Source organism: Phoenix dactylifera, chromosome 1 (assembly GCF_051530095.1).
Source record: "Phoenix dactylifera cultivar Ajwa chromosome 1, Ajwa_hap1_PhDact_Kaust_v1.1, whole genome shotgun sequence".
Lineage (NCBI taxonomy): Eukaryota > Viridiplantae > Streptophyta > Magnoliopsida > Arecales > Arecaceae > Phoenix > Phoenix dactylifera.
The window spans coordinates 4,657,097-4,673,126 of NC_143190.1; the positions used below are offsets into that span (position 1 = coordinate 4,657,097).

The 16,030-nt window shown below is 43.8% G+C and overlaps 1 protein-coding gene and 1 pseudogene across 1 annotated transcript; one reads left to right on the forward strand and one right to left on the reverse strand.

Annotated features, from left to right (window-relative positions):
* Positions 1-2,549: 2,549 nt before the first annotated feature.
* Positions 2,550-3,511, reverse strand: LOC103718377 (senescence-specific cysteine protease SAG39 pseudogene; annotated as a pseudogene).
* Positions 3,512-3,764: 253 nt separating this feature from the next.
* Positions 3,765-6,084, forward strand: LOC103700184 (senescence-specific cysteine protease SAG39-like). Its single transcript, XM_039114405.2, has 2 exons — positions 3,765-4,282; positions 5,261-6,084. The coding sequence occupies exons 1-2, from the start codon at positions 3,847-3,849 to the stop codon at positions 5,851-5,853; spliced, it is 1,029 nt and encodes a 342-aa protein (XP_038970333.2). The 5' UTR covers positions 3,765-3,846; the 3' UTR covers positions 5,854-6,084.
* Positions 6,085-16,030: the final 9,946 nt, after the last annotated feature.

Here is a 16,030-nt window from a genome sequence, read left to right on the forward strand (position 1 = left end):
TATAAGAAAATCAACCACTATTAATCATTCAGATTAGAGACATCTAAATTGAGGTACGATTAAACATACACGCATGGAGACACAGACAGATAGGTAGGGCATCTCTCGTGCTGTAAATTTTCATTGAACGTCAGCAAGATTGGGCGCAACAAGTACACAACTAGCATATATGGAAGACATGTTATTAAAAAGAGGACAACTTGAGAGCGAAAAGATATAAAGTTGCAAAAAGGCGAGAATAAAAACTCAACTCGTTTCCAAAAGTTGAGAGCGAAGAACGATTTAAGGATTTGGTTGTATACTTTTTCAACAACTCAGATCTCGACCTTAAGCTTCACAGCATTGAAGAGCCGGCAAAGATCCAACTCGTCTGTGCAAAAAATAAGATCCAACTTGTTGCCCTCGACACAATCCTTCACTTTTGCTTCTTGCCGAGGTGGTCCTCCAAGAAGTGGCCATACTCGAGATTGAAGGTCTTGGGGTCGTAGGAAAGCGGGCGGTGGATGTCCTGGGTCTTGGTGGGGAAGGAGAAGGTGTCGCGGTCGAGGGCGAAGGGGGGGGTTCCATGACTTGGAGGGCACGATGTGGTAGATGCCGAAGGGCTCGGCCTGGGGACGGATCTTGTCGATGAACTCCAAGGGGTTCTTGAACTCCTCCTCGGTGGGGTAGAACACAGGGGCTTGAAGAAGGGCTGCGGTGGAGGGGAAGGGGGAGGCATCATAGATGTACCCTAGAATGCCCTTCTCGATGGCACGAAGTCATCCTTTCCCTATGGAGGGAGGGAGGGAGGACATGAAGGGGGAGAGGGCTAGCCGAGTTGGATCAGGGGAGGGTGGGGGGGGGAGCTGGGATGATGGCGGCTGGGTGAAGGGGTTAGGGATTGTTCTCTGCACGCGCGAGAGAGAGAGAAGGGGTTGGGACCGGGGAGGAAGGAGGGTTTACTGCTGTTCTCGACGATTGTTCTCCGATGATGCTTTAGAAAGCGCCATCTTAGTTTGCTATTAGGCCTCTGACGATGTTTTTTAAAGCGTCGTCTTTAGGTGGAGATTAGCCCGAAGATGATTAGGCCTCCAACGACGCTTTGTAAGGCGTTGTCTTAGTAAGAGATTAGGTCGGGGATGCTTAGGCCTCCGATGACGCTTTCAAAAATATCGCGTTGGCACACTAAGACTTCCTACGATGCTTTCTAAAGCATCATCTTAGCTAAGGAATGTTGGGAGGGCTTCCGACGACGCTTTGAAGCGTCGTAGGATTCTGACGACGCTCATTGGCATCGTCTAATCTAGATTTCTCCCGATACTACTAAAAAGCATCGGCATGTAAGAGTCGGGAAACCCATTTTTATTGTAGTGGCTATAGGCTAAGGATAAACTAAGAAAAAGTAAGGTAAATAAGGATAAATATAAAGGTTAAAAAAGATACCTTAAAAGTATTTGATTGGCTAAGGATCATTATGTAGGATTACATTACATTCCAATTTTTATACACCCTCTTCTAAGCAGCCAGGCAATCGTCTATTTCTATTGATAACACATATTCACGCCTAACCTCCACTTTCTTTTGACAGCTGCAGTAGCTGGAATCATCTGCTTCCCACTCCCCCTCTCACGTTCTGGCGTCAGTCCATATTCTATACCATGTCACCATCTTTAGTGCTGCATAAACTTTAGTGTTTGTTGAATAGATCATATTCGTAATGGTTTGGAGGGAATAAAAGATGCGGTCAATTACAGAAGGTGGTCAACGTGGTCATCCTTGGCACCCAAATATAAAGTATTCTTTCTTTATGTTGATGGTAGTTGTAGTGATAGTAAAATATAATTGGAAAGCAGGAAAGATTTCAGTGCGATCAACATGAAAATAGTTTCCTACTGCTAAGGCCTAAGGGCTGTCAACTTGAAAATTATTTTTTCTGCTGCTCACCGCCCATCATAGACTTGGCGTTTTGCACGTTCGGCCACAAAGTTATGCGTGGACCGCATCCACCATCGTCTGGTTTGTGAAATGGAAGAAAAAAGAGGAAAATATTTGTGACGTTGATAGAATCGAAGCTGCCAATAAATTTTGAGTCTCGGGCCTTGACCACTGAGACTTATTAGTGGCGCCCTCCTCCATCCTATAGACGGGATTAATTTAATTTGATGAATAAATCAAATTCAAAAACAAAGATCCATAATATTAGTGGAGAGATCCCAATAAACCTGCTCCCAATAGTAAAGACTAAAGACCAATTTACAAGAGAATTAACCACTATTAATTATTCGAATTAGAGACATCCAAATTGAGCTACGATTAAGCATACACACATGAAGACATAGACAGATAGGCAGGAAACCTCTCTTGCTGCAAATTTTTATTGAACGTTAGCAAAATTAGGCACAACAAGTACACAACTAGCATATATGGGAGACAAGTTTTATAAGAATATAGACTAGAGAAGCTTCTGACCTGGTAGGTCCGTAAAACTCACTGGGATAAGTGGCATTATTGAACCATCCAAAACAAAGAGCAACAAAATTGAAAATAGATATTAAATTGATATTTGTGCTTCAGGCAGTAGTGGCAATCCCGCAAAGCCTCTCCTTGGCACCTAGATGCCTCTCCATCCTGATGTATCCCTTCTCACCCCATGAGGAGCCCCATGAGTTCTTCACCGGCCAGTACTTGGTCCCATCTTTTGCTATCTGACCACAGTCACGCCATGGTCCAGATCAGTCTCGCAGGAGCTGGTGAAGACATTGCTCGAGTAGAATTGGAACATAAAACTACTAGCTTTTATGGCAAACGAGACAGGCTGGTTGGCCACAACCTTAAGAAAGGCTATTTCGCTGTTGAAAGGCATGTCTTCGAAATCCTTGATAGAGGCAGCATGGGAGGCAGACTTTTTGGTGTTGCAAGTATGGTTGATGCCTTTGTAGGGATAATTGGTTTCCTTCGGGAGACCACCATTTTTGATGATAAATTTGAATGTATCATCCATGAGGCCACTTACGCAGCTCTGATCCTCACCAGCCACATGACACTCCACAAGCTTTTGCTCCGATAGAGAGATCCAATTACCTATCTTGAGCTTTGTGATACCTTTCCATTGCAGCAACTACAGAGAATGCCCGGCAACATCCTGTTTTTTTTTTTTTTTTTGGTCAACATGTCAGCAACTACGTAACAACTATAAATTCTATTGATAATTTATATATAAGTATTGCTTCTCACATATGGGATTATTAACTTAGATTAACACAAGAAATATAATAATAAATTTTGTAGTGATGGTGAAAAACGAGAAAAAAAATGAAAAATATGTTTAGTTGCAATTTTCTTTCTCCATTTTCCGGGAGCCTGAGTGCGGCGCACATGGGTGCAGCTAGCGGACGGGAGTTGATGGCGTTAGGCCTTCTCTCACGTCAGTTTCCGTCCCCCCGCATGACGACATCCCACTCCACTGCGTGCTCCAGTCTCCATTGATGGCGCTGACCATATTGCTTATTTTTCGACCAGGTTTTATTGCCATAATTCTATGGGGCCGAGGCAAGATTGTTACTTAAGCTCGCAACTGAGAACAGCACCATAAGTTAAAGTGTTGCCACATTAGGTTTCGAGTTTTATAACAACTAATGTTCGAACCCACCTTTCTCACTCCGAAATTAAGAGCTAATTGGAATTAGAACGTACACGGCACGCACGCAAGTCCACCGCCGAAATGAAAGAAAATTGAGTACCGAACCCACTCTCAAACCTCTATATAAAGAGTGCGCGCTTAGCCTTGAAGGACATGCATAGCCTGACCACTTCCTGATTCATAGTAGTGTTTCCATTGCATCACTTTTTCAATCTTAAACTAGCACCATGACTGTCCCATTACCGAAAAGTCTTTGCATGGGCTTTTCCGTTCTTCTGCTATGTGCTTGTGCCTCTCATGCCACAGCCCGGACGCTCAGTGAAATGACCATGGCTGAGAGGCACGAGCAGTGGATGGCTCAGCAGGGGCGCGTGTACAGAGACTCGGCGGAGAAGGAGCGCCGCTATCAGATTTTTAAGGCTAACGTTGAGCTCATTGAATCGTTCAACGCAGGGAACAGTAAGTACAAGCTCGGCGTAAACCAATTTGCTGACCTTACCAACGAGGAGTTCAAGGCCATGATGAATGGTTTTAAGCCTTCCACTCTTAAGACGTTGAAGGCGACGAATGTTTTCAGCTATGAAAACGTTACAGCCGTGCCTTCTAGCATGGATTGGAGGGCTAAGGGTGCAGTCACTCCCATCAAAGATCAAGGCCAATGTGGTGAGCTATTAATCTCAATTAATTATATTACTATTCAACTTCTTCTTTGCATACAAGATGACATTAACTTTCAAAAGGAGACACCTGTTACATATATATCCGTCTTCATCTACTTAAGATAAAATCAACAAGAAGAATAATAAATGAACTCTTGAGAAAGAAACTGGCATAAAATGCTTTGCTAAAACAATAATTAATTTAACAGCAGTACCGTTTAACTTTACTCTCATCCTGCAGCATAGCATAGTCTATCCCATCAACATGCGATCAGCTAGCTCTATCGCTCATGATATGAACTATGAAGGTAATTGTGTCCCTCACTTGAACTAGTGTCAACCAAATCAAAGCACCAACACAGAAAAGCAGCTCGAGTCAAAAGGCCTATCTAGTCAAAAAATTTTGACTGGGAAACGGGCTTCCTTTTGCTTTTCCTTTTTTGGATAAGGTTCCTAGTCTTTCGCACGTGCGTCCACTTGGTCCCATACCACATGTACTTTGAGAGCCATGATTGTGTATGCTCGTGCCGTGCGTCTTAAAGTGTGATTGGGAAGTCACGAGCGCATGAAGGACGGCGACGGTCTTTTTTTTTTTTTTTGCTAAGGAAGGACGGCGACGGTCTTTGCTGCACCACGCTGGGGCCCATAGAATTATAGTAATAAAATCTGATCGAAAAATAAGCAATATGGTCAGCCCATCATTGAAGACCGGAGCAACGCAGCGGGGTGGGATTTCGTCATGCGGGGGGACGGAAACTGACGCGAGAGAAGGGCTAACGCCATCAACTCCCGTCCACTAACTTCACCCATCTAGAACAATCTACAATTTATAAATCACCATCATTACAAAATTTATTATTATATTTCTTATGTTAATATAAATCAATAATCTCATATATGAGAAGTAATACTTATATATAAATTATCCATACAATTTATAGTTGTTACAAAGTTGCTGAAATATTCACACAAAAAAAAATAGGATGCTGCTGGGCCTTCTCTGCAGTTGCTGCAATGGAAGGTATCACGAAGCTCAAGACAGGTAAATTGATCTCTCTATCGGAGCAAGAGCTTGTGGACTGTGACGTGGCTAGTGACGACCAGGGCTGCGATGGTGGTCTCATGGATAATGCATTCAAATTCATCATCAACAACCATGGCCTTACGACGGAAACCAACTACCCCTACAAAGGCATTGACGGCACTTGCAACAGCAAGAAGTCTGCCTCCCATGCTGCCTCCATCAAGGGTTACGAGGACGTGCCTGCCAACAGCGAAGCAGCTCTTCTCAAAGCTGTGGCCAACCAGCCTGTCTCGGTTGCCATAGAAGCTAGCGGATATGATTTCCAATTCTACTCGAGCGGGGTCTTCAACGGCTCCTGCAAGACATATTTGGACCACGGCGTGACCGCGGTCGGATATGGCACGGCAAAAGATGGGACTAAGTACTGGCTGGTGAAGAACTCATGGGGCTCCTCATGGGGTGAGAAGGGATACATAAGGATGGAGAGGGATGTGGCTGCCAAGGAGGGGCTCTGCGGGATTGCCATGGAGGCTTCCTACCCTACTGCCTGAAGCACAAATATCTGTTTAATATCTATTTTCAATTTCGTCGCTCTTTGTTTTGGATGGTTCAATAATACCGCTTATCCTAGTAAGCTTTAGGGACCCACCGGGCTAGAAGCTTCTCTAGTCTATACCCTTATGTAACATGTCTTCCATATATGCTCGTTGTGTACTTGTTGTGCCCAATATTCTTACTGACGTTCAATGAAAATTTGCAGCACGAGAGGTGCCCTGCCTATCTGTCCATGTCTTCATGCGTGTATGTTTAACCGTACCTCAATTTGAATGTCTCTAATTCGAATGATTAATGGTGGCTGATTTTCTTATAAATTGGTCTTTAGTCTTTACTATTGGGAGCAAGTTTATTGGGACCTATCAATTTGTTTTCTTTCCCTTTTTCTTTCTTTTTCTTTGCACTAATATTATGGATCTTCATTTTTGAATTTGATCTATTCATCAAATTAAATTAATCTTGTCTATAGGACGGAGGAGGTTGCCACTAATAAGTCTGATAGATTACATATAAGGTACTAAATCAAACAAGTTCCCCAACGTGCATGGCTTCGTCATTATTCCTTTTAAGACGGGATCGAACTCTTTCGGGCCCGCTCCATGCCGCTTGACAAGATAGCTATTATCTCCAGTTTAGCACTGCTTTTTGTTAGATAGCCTAGATGTTATACCATCAGCTGCTAACGTAAGGTTTCCAAACAAAACAACAAACACATTCCATTTCACAAACCAGAGACTCAAAATTTATTGGCAGCTTCGATTCTATCAACGCCACAAAATTTTCCTCTTTTTTCTCCCATTTCACAAACCAGACGATGGTGGATGCGGGCCACGCATAACTTTGTCGCCAAATGTGCAAAAGGGCCAAGTCCATGATAGGCAGTGAGCGGCAGAAAAAATATATTTCAAGTTGATCGCCCTTAGCAGTAGGAAAAATATTTTCATGTTGCTCGCACTAAGTTTTCCAATTATCTTTTATGACCACTACTACTACCATCAACATAAAGAACGAAATACTTTACATTTGAGTGCCAAGCGTGAGCACGTTGACCACCTTCTGTAATTTATCGCATCTTTAATTTACTCCTTGCCAACCATTACGAATATGATCTATTCAACAAACACTAAAGTTATGCACTAAAGATGGTGACATGGTATAGAATATGGACTGACGCCAGAACGTGAGAGGAGTTGGAAGCAGATGATTCCAGCTACTGCAGTTGTCAAAAGAAAGTGGAAGTTAGGCGTGAATATGTGTTATCAATAGGAATAGACGATTGCCTGGCCGCTTTAGAAGAGGGTGTATAAATATTGGAATGTAGTGTAATCCTACATAATGATCCTTAGCCAATCAAATACTTATAAGGTATCTTTTTTTACCTTTATATTTATCCTCATTTACCTTGCTTTATCTTAGTTTATCCTGTTCCACGGGTGCATGCTTGCCAAAAGAAGTGTTGCAGGAATCACGCTTACAAAGATTCCTACCATAGAATTTGGTCATCCCCTAGCGGTAATGGATGGAGCAATAGTTCCATCACCCTACGATGTAACCTACCCTTGTTCCAAAGGTTGGGGCACAACCATTCTAGTGGGTACCACCGTCCTTTCTCTCGCTATTGTGCACATTAGATTCATATGCCAAGATGCCAAGGGGCAACCTCAGGTTGATACTCCCTAGAGAGAGTTTTATTTAGCCTAGAAATCAGTTATTTGGTATCGAAAATCCTCACGTTGATTCTCATACTTCGAGTGTTCATGGAGGATGGAATGGGGGTACCAAGGTCAGTCTAGAACCGAGGGATTGTGAATAAAAAGAAGAATACGACAATACTGATTGGCCTTCAAATAAAATAATTTTTCATTATATATACCTACATACATACATACACATGTACCTACATACATACATATGTACATACATATATATTTATATATTGATTTTGAAGAATAAATATATATAACAAGCCATAGAGATATATATACAGAAAAACTCTTTTTTAAAAAATAATTGTAGTTATCTTTTAGTTCTGCTTTGCTTTTACCATTACATTTATTGTGCCAATTAAAGTACATCTCTCTTTGAGGATTCTTCCTCCCTATGCATGCATCAATCTTTTTCTTTTCTTTTGGTACAAGCATCAATCTCTCCAGAAGAGAGTATTTCTCTTTGATGCAGAAAAAGGAGTCCCAACGCTTTTATATTCCTAACTTGGGCTAGAACAATTTCAGCTGAAGCTTATTAATGCATCTGGTTAATCTGACCATGCCAGCCTTGGCATATGGGCCGGGTTTAGTTTGTGTCTACCACTTCGGCCGAGAATTGCTCAATATAATAATAATGTAAAATGTTTCATACCAAATCTTGCAAACTAATTGAATACTTCAGATACGATGCAAATGGATCATATAATCCTTGTGAGCAAACCATAAGGAATCTAGCCTGTCTCATTATCATAAATGTCAATGTCTGTTCTCTTTGCAAGAACGCCAATACCAATAAATCCAAGATATGATGTAAATGGAACATTGACTCCTTAAACTCCAAGTAAGCCGGATGGTTTCCAGGGCTCCAGGCATCCTTCAGTATGAAACGGTTCTCTTTTTTAAAAGCAACAAGAATAATAAGTACCCATGCCTGAAGGACGAACATAACCAACAAGCCAACTATAAACGCCCTTCAGCCTTATCATAGCGTGTTAGAAGAGCATTCTCTGATAGGACATCCAAAAAATTGCAATTAATGGAGAGACTCAGACGGTAAAATCGCAAACAATGGCACTGATATGCCCCCAACCAACTACAGCCAGCATACAAAACTGATCAATCAGAGCTTGCTATGTATGAAGCTCCTATCTACTAGTCAAAACCCATCACATAGCCAACCCAGATGCACACGAAGAGTTCTTCGAATTTCAAATCCTATCCCCAGCTTGTGACATCTCGGTTGCGATCATAAGCGGTTTCCATAACTATGTTGACGAGATACGTGGAACGTAATGCATGGGCGAATGCTCATGAGTAACCGTCGGGATGTACGATGAGCTCCCAAAAATGGCCAATCACATGCCTAAATCCTTCGGCGGTGGGCACCAACCCTCGCCTAACAAACCATTTCAAGGGACCCTCCAAGTAAGGGCTCTCAAGATCTTTGAGATGTCGTTATGTTGCTCTAACAACACCTCCGCCGTTCCCTAAGAATCTATCTAACTTAAGCATTAAAGGATCCTCATCAGACACTCTCCAATAAGAGAACTTTTTCATCGTTGTTGTTGACCCAAAAGATTTGATTTTGATGATACAAGACGTTTGAGTAAAAAGTTTACTAATCAATTGCTTCGACTGTACTAGAATATTCTCATGAAGCTAAGAAGATATCGTCCTATAACTCTCAATGTAGAATAATGAAACTTAATTTTCTAAATCTCTACATAAGAAGAGTCGACTCCAAGAATATTTTGAGTCAACCCCTGAATGCTCACAGGTAAAGACAAAAGAATTAAACTTTGGGCAATCTTAAGAGTCGACCTCTGGAGTATAATTAGTCGACTCTTGCACACTAAAATAAACTGGTATGCTTTTATGAGTCAACCCCAGAAAAGTCTCAGAAGACAGACGAAGAGCAATGAAAATCTTTGCTTTCACAAGTCAACATCTAGATCATGCGAGTCAACCCCAAAACAATCTCAAACAAAAGACAGAGAGTAGTCAAAATCAACATGTTAATGAGTTGACCCTTGAAGATTATGAGTCGACTCCTATTGAATAAGAGTCAACCCTAGAAACAAATGAGTCGACTCTAGATGACCACAAATAGAAGATAGAAAAAAGCAAAATTTAGTATATTAACTAGTCGACACTGGAGGATAACAAATCGACCCTTGTCAATGGATGAGACAACCCCTAAACTAAAAGAGTCAATCCCACAATAGCCACATGAGAAAGACAGAGCGTAGCAAAAATAGGAGCTATTTTGAGTCGACCCCTAAAAATAATGAGTTGATCCCTGAAAATTATGAGTTGACCCTTTTCTTAAGTTGATCCAGCTGTGCTTGACAATGATAACGACTAGTTTTTTTGTTAATTAGAATGGTCATTTTTGCCTTACAATGGCTCTTTCAGTTTGTCTAATGGCTAGAAACATCTTCCAACCACCTTTTGATAATATAAATGCATGGGAACACCAAAAAAGAAAATGAGATTGAATAACAAGACAATAAATTGAGCAACAAAAAAAAGAATTGAGCATAAGTGAAAAAGAAAGAGAAAACTTCAAGTGCATTTATTGAGAGCCAAATGGGCACATCTTTCACCATCAAGGAGAGTTGGTGAAGAGCATTCAAATCCATTTTTAAGGCCAACTAACTACTTTCAGAGCTCTATTTATTCTTTGTCTATTTGTCTTTGAGGAGATGTATTTTATTTTGTTACTTATTCTTTTCATACTCTATTGTAACAAGTTTCGGAGATTGAAAGAAACTTGGAAAATGGTCCATCCAAATCTGAAATTAGATTGTATTGAGCCTAGAAAAATGCTTGGTGGTGGTCTTGGTTGCTTTTCAACGAAAATCAACTGGGTTGGTTATGAGGTCAATCAAAATAATCATACTGTAATCTTGGAAGGATTATAGTAAACATTTTCAAGAATGGTGTCTTGGGGGGTAGATGTAGGAGCAGAGTTGGTACCAAACCACTATAAATTTTTATGTTTGTAGTGATTTATTTTTGTACTTTATTCTCTCGCATTCTTACTTGTTTGTAGCTTATATTTCCAATCATACTCATTAAATCTTTATTTAGCTACATTTATTGCTTAAAATTTTGAAAAACCCAATTCACCCTTCCCTCTTGGGCTGCAAAGCTGGGCAATAATTGCTATTTCAAATTGGATTGCATTGGAGCAAAGATTCGAGCACGATCTCCTTCTTCCAACACCACCTCGAGAGCGACTAGTGTTGGAGTCATCACCATCTAAGCACGGCGCCCACCACCTCGCCACATCAAAGGCACATTGCGACCTTTGGCCGACCTCTATGGTTTGAATGGCCATTCACTCAAGCCCTCTAGCAACTCAGCCAGGTTAGCACCTTGTTCAAGCCGATTCCCAGCGGCAATAGTTTGGCATTAGAGGAAGGATTCGTGATCCCACTATTGAAGGTTTCATCAGTCATCAAACAACTCACAACCATGAAGTCTTGAAGAGCACAGGCAGCACCCTCACTACCTAGCCAAACATGCTTGTAGAGTCCAACAGCTCTCTAGAGAGCCCTTAAAGAGCTCTGCCTCCACCGAACTGCAAGCAGCACTAACGATTACTATCGTCAACGCCAACGATTACTGCTGAGCGGTTTTAGTTATTCATTTTGCAGCAGGTTCAGGTGTTAACTACAGTCATTTGAATTTGCAGTAGACGACTGCCAAGTAACATTAGCAGCAATAGTAGAAGCAGGCTTGCGAGCCATGCTACCATGAAGTTCTGGCATAACCGAGTCACAACTTCGCTACTTGGAGTCCAAGGTGGGCTCAGCAGAGCCATCACTCCCATCCTCGAAGCTTGAGGAGGTTCTCTTATAGCCACCTATCTGGTTCAAGGAGCCTTAGATGGGATGGAAGGTCTTGATCCCCAAGCTCACCATCTCAGGAGGGATCGACATCTGGCCACTCCTCACCCCACCGATTTGAGAGGGCCTTCAGGAGGGGGGCTTACTTTGACCACAAGCTTAAGGAGATAGTCACCACCTTGAAGCTTTAAGGCAGCACCAAGCCAAGCTCAAGAATGATGTCGAGTTCACAATCGAGCCTCCATTCTTAGTGAAGATCATAGAGGAGCCTATTCCTCCTCATTTCAAAAACCCATAGATCGAGACATAGGATGAGGCTACCAACCCCTTGGACCATTTAGAGAGCTTCAAAGTTCTTAAGTTGCTCTAGGAGGCCACCCACTTGGTACTGTGTAGAGCCTTTCTACCACACTATAAAAGGTTGCTCGTTTGTGGTACACCAGGTTTTAGTCGAAGTCCATCCATTCTTTTGAGTAGTTCGGCTGGATGTTTGCTGCTTATTTTATAAGTAGTCGAAGGCAAAGGAAGGTTTTAGACACCCTTTTCACCATCAAGCAGCAAAAAGATGAGTCCCTTTGGGACTATGTCAGCCGCTACAACATGGCTACCTTGAAGATTCGTGACCTGAACTATTGGCTCGCCATGTTTGCCATGAGGAGCGGATAGAAGATGAATCGGTTTCTTTTCTCCCTGAAAAAAAAGGCTCCTACAAATTATGCCTGGCTCTTGGCTTGAGATGATAAGTTCATCAATGCAAAGGAGGCCATGGCAGCTCACTGAGGTTTAGCTAGGGGCAGACCCGGCAAGGAGAAGAAAATAAGTGGGTTGAGGAGGACCTAGAAGAGCCTAGCAAAAAGCCAAGGAAGAATGAGGAGAGTTCTCGCTAACTGAGGAGTCCTTCTTAGACATTCGAGAGATACACACTTCTCAACATGTGCTGAGGGCAGATCCTCATCGAGATCCATTACTAGAGCTATATAAAATGGCCCTAGAAGACGAAGTTAGCCCCCCATAAAGATATGAGCAAATTTTGCAAGTTACACTAAGATTATGGGTACGACACCACGAATTGTGTCCAACTCAAAAATGAGATTGAGGCCCTCATCTGGTGGGGCTACCTTGGTGCATACATAAACGACCCACAAGACTGAGCTGACATCTATTGGGAGCAGCTTTTCTCAAGCTATAGATCGACGACCAGCTGACCATGGGAGTTATCAACACCATCTCGAGGGGACCGGTAGTTGGTAGAATGAGCTTGTTTGCACGAAGAACCTATGCATGGGGGCATAGACAGGGAGCCTGATACTGAAGAGCTCCCAGGCAACTAACCAAGAGGTTAGAGTAAGTAGTCAACTTCGCCTCTTTACTCATGATTTAAGCCTAAGCCTCGAGAGTCAACTCCTATTTGCAAATCAATAGCGGTTATCGTCATTTCGTCCTTAGTTCCAAGGTCCTCACGAAGGCTAGGCTGGCTGCATGCTCAACCAGCAGGTTGTCCTCAGTCAACATCCCCATTCCACTAGCATTTCAGCTGAAACTTTAACGGCTAGGAGGATGATTCAAATTGTCATTGATGTTGATCTTGATGATCTTGCTAGTTCTTGAAAGATGGCTATGGTTACCTTGTTGTCCATTACCAATCTCCAAGTTATTGTCAAGTGGCAAACTTGACCAATCTGAAAGACAAACTTTCATGCTTCACCCAAACTCACCACTCGTTAACTTCATTGGCCCAAATTGTTGAGCAAGCAACTTCTCAAAAGGAGGAGCTTGAGTTTGAAGTAGTCATCCTCGAAAATGAGCTAAAACCAATCATGAACACCTATGATGATGTTTAGGAGCAAATTGTTCAATAGAATACCTAATAGCCCCTTTGAAAACCTAATTGATCGAAGCCTATGATTGGTTCTGGACACAGCACGAGCTTGGCTCCACGACTGTACTTTCCAGCTTCTTGAACTTCTCTCTAGAATGGACGAATCCAACAAAAAAGGCCAAGCAAGTGCAAAATAAATGAAAGCAGATCAAGAGCATAGCTAAGAATCAATAAGCTTCCTTTACTTGTTTATTTTGTATATGATGGGGACATCAGCTAGGTCCCCATTTTATTTGCATATTTGCTTATTGTTATTTCTGGGTTTATTTGTGTTTTAGGATTTATTTGTGATTTACTTTATTCTGGGCTTATTTGCATTTTAGGGCTTATTTGTGGGGAATTATTTTATGTAAGGGGTTTATTTTAATTGTTCTTATGGGGGCCCTATTTATAGGGAACTTTTATGTTGATTAGGATTTTAATGAAGAATTAAATATTTCTTTTCCCCACGTTTTCCTCTTCTTCTCTTCTCCTCCCTTCTCCTTCTTCTCTTCTTCTTCCTCCTTCTCTTCCCCTCTTCTCCTGCTTCCATTTTAAATTTGGTCCGGCATCAACTTGGTATCAGAGCAAGGCTGGTTTTGCCCCTGCTGCCAAAGCCCCGATCCATCTCCCGGCTACTTCTTCCAAACAAAAAAAAAAAAAAAAAAGGTTCTGCAGCCGAGAGAGAAGAAAGAGCCACAGCCCCTGCACCAGACTCTCCTTCGCGTCTCTCTGACTTGATCCATCAGTCGCCGCCGCTTTCCCCACCACCGGCAAACACTGTCAGCCGGTGTATGGCCGAGCGCCGACGGATCCCCGGTTTCCTGTGGCCGCACGAATACTACGCCGTACGTCGACCACGGACGCCGGAGCGTGTCGAAGGGCCACGAGTGGTTCCCGCCGCCGGAAAGAAGAAGAACGTCACCGCCCTCCTTGTAGCTTTGTCCCTCGAAATCGGAGTCACCACTGCGTCGGCCGCCCCGCCTGCAACCGCCGATTCGCCCTCCGTTCCGGCTGCAATTGCCGCTGTGTCTTCCTTCCCGACTGTAGCCGCCGCCGATCAGAGCCCCGTGGCTATTGGCTGCGCCGCCGGTCCCCTCGGTCGCTCCGCAACGACCGCCGAGCAACCCAGGTCATCCTCCCATTTCGGTCGGGAGGTTCGGGAGGTTGAAGACGGGTGGTAACGGGTGAGTTCTAAACCCGTTACCCCAAAACCCGATAGCCCGGGTCCACATCCAGTAAGTTAAAAAAAAAAAAAAAATTGGCACGTGACCCGCACGTGCTGAGTTTCACAGTTATCGGAGCGGGTCTCATTCGAAACCCGAATCCGATAACCCAAGCCCGTCAAGGTTCAAAAAAAAAAAAAAAAAGAGAAAAAAAAAGAAAAAAAAATCCCTTCGGATCACGTGACCTGCACGTGTTCCTAAAAAAAAAGACTAACCTCTGTTCTGCCGAAGAGGAAACCCTAGGGTTTCCACCGCCTCCTTCGCCGCCGTCGCCGAGCTCAGCCTGCAGCGCCACCACCGGCCACTCCGCCTTTTCCTCCTCGCCGCCTCTGCCGTGCCGTCTCTGCCGCCGACGCCATCTCCTCCGTCACCCGAGCCCGCGCCGCCCCTGTGCCCGTGCCGCCCGTGTCGCTCCGCCGTCGCCGCCTCCACCCGTGCCGCTTCCTGCCGCCGCCGAGATCCGTTCCATCCTCCTTCTCCTCCTTCGTCCACCGCCCGAGCCGCCGGTGCCCGAGCTGACGCCACCATCCCGCCGGGGCCCGAGCTGACGCCGACGGCCTCATCGTACATCCCCTCCCATTTTCCTCACCACCGGCCGACTCCACAGGCCGCCCGCCGCCCTCCTTCCGCCGTCCTCTCCTCCTCACGGTCCGACTGCCCCGCCGCTACGCCCACCTCCGCTTGCCGTTGCACCAGACCACCGCCTCCACCTTTCCCTTTTCTCTCCACTCCCCTTTCGGTCCCCAGTTTCTTCCTTCACTCGAGCTCCATCGCGCCCCCCCCCCCCCTTTTTTTTCCTTCCCTCTCTCTGAACCGCGCCCCATTCCTGCGCCCGATCCACCGTAGCACCTGCGGCCCAACTGACTGCAGGGCCCGCCACTAATTCAAGGGTCAACTCACAAGCCTCCCTCATTTACAGGCCCGCTAGCCACACCATACAGTATACCCCAAAGTTGACAGGTTCAGCAGGTCCCCAGTTGCTGTAACTCGACCAGATTCACGCCATCCGACGAGCCGACTCACCGCGCCCCCGACCGTCGCCCCAGCCCATGAGTACATGATTCTGATTGGCTGTATCCGCCACAGGTAATAGGTTCTTCCTCCTTTGGGCTTGTTTATCTAAATATGTTCTAGTTCTCTTGCATGACAACCCTATCTTGAAACTTATTTTATTGTCAAACTGCAAAACCCAGAACATTTACTACCACACCCATCCTATCCACCATTTAAATCTAAATATTAAATTAGCACACCTTAGCGACTGGATAGTTCTCAACATCCATAGATCAGATTACTTTCGGACTTTGAATGACCGTAAAACGTGCTTGCAACCTAATTTCTTATAGTGACTAATTTTCTACTTTAATTCTGAGATAACCAAAGTACCAATTAGTAACATTTAATTTTGAGTTACTTTTGTGAAAATTTGCTGATTTCCGACTTCATAGTAGGTTGCATTAGTAGGTTGTCCTGCATCACATTTGGTCAATTAGGGTTCATTAGTAGCATTGCATATCATATCACCAACT

Excerpts from the sequence above, each read along its gene's own strand:
- LOC103700184 (XM_039114405.2), top strand. The coding sequence starts at position 3,847 with ATGACTGTCCCATTACCGAAAAGTCTTTGCATGGGCTTTTCCGTTCTT. Across the intron at positions 4,283-5,260 it reads CAAAGATCAAGGCCAATGTG|GATGCTGCTGGGCCTTCTCT; the intron begins GTGAGCTATTAA and ends AAAAAAAAATAG.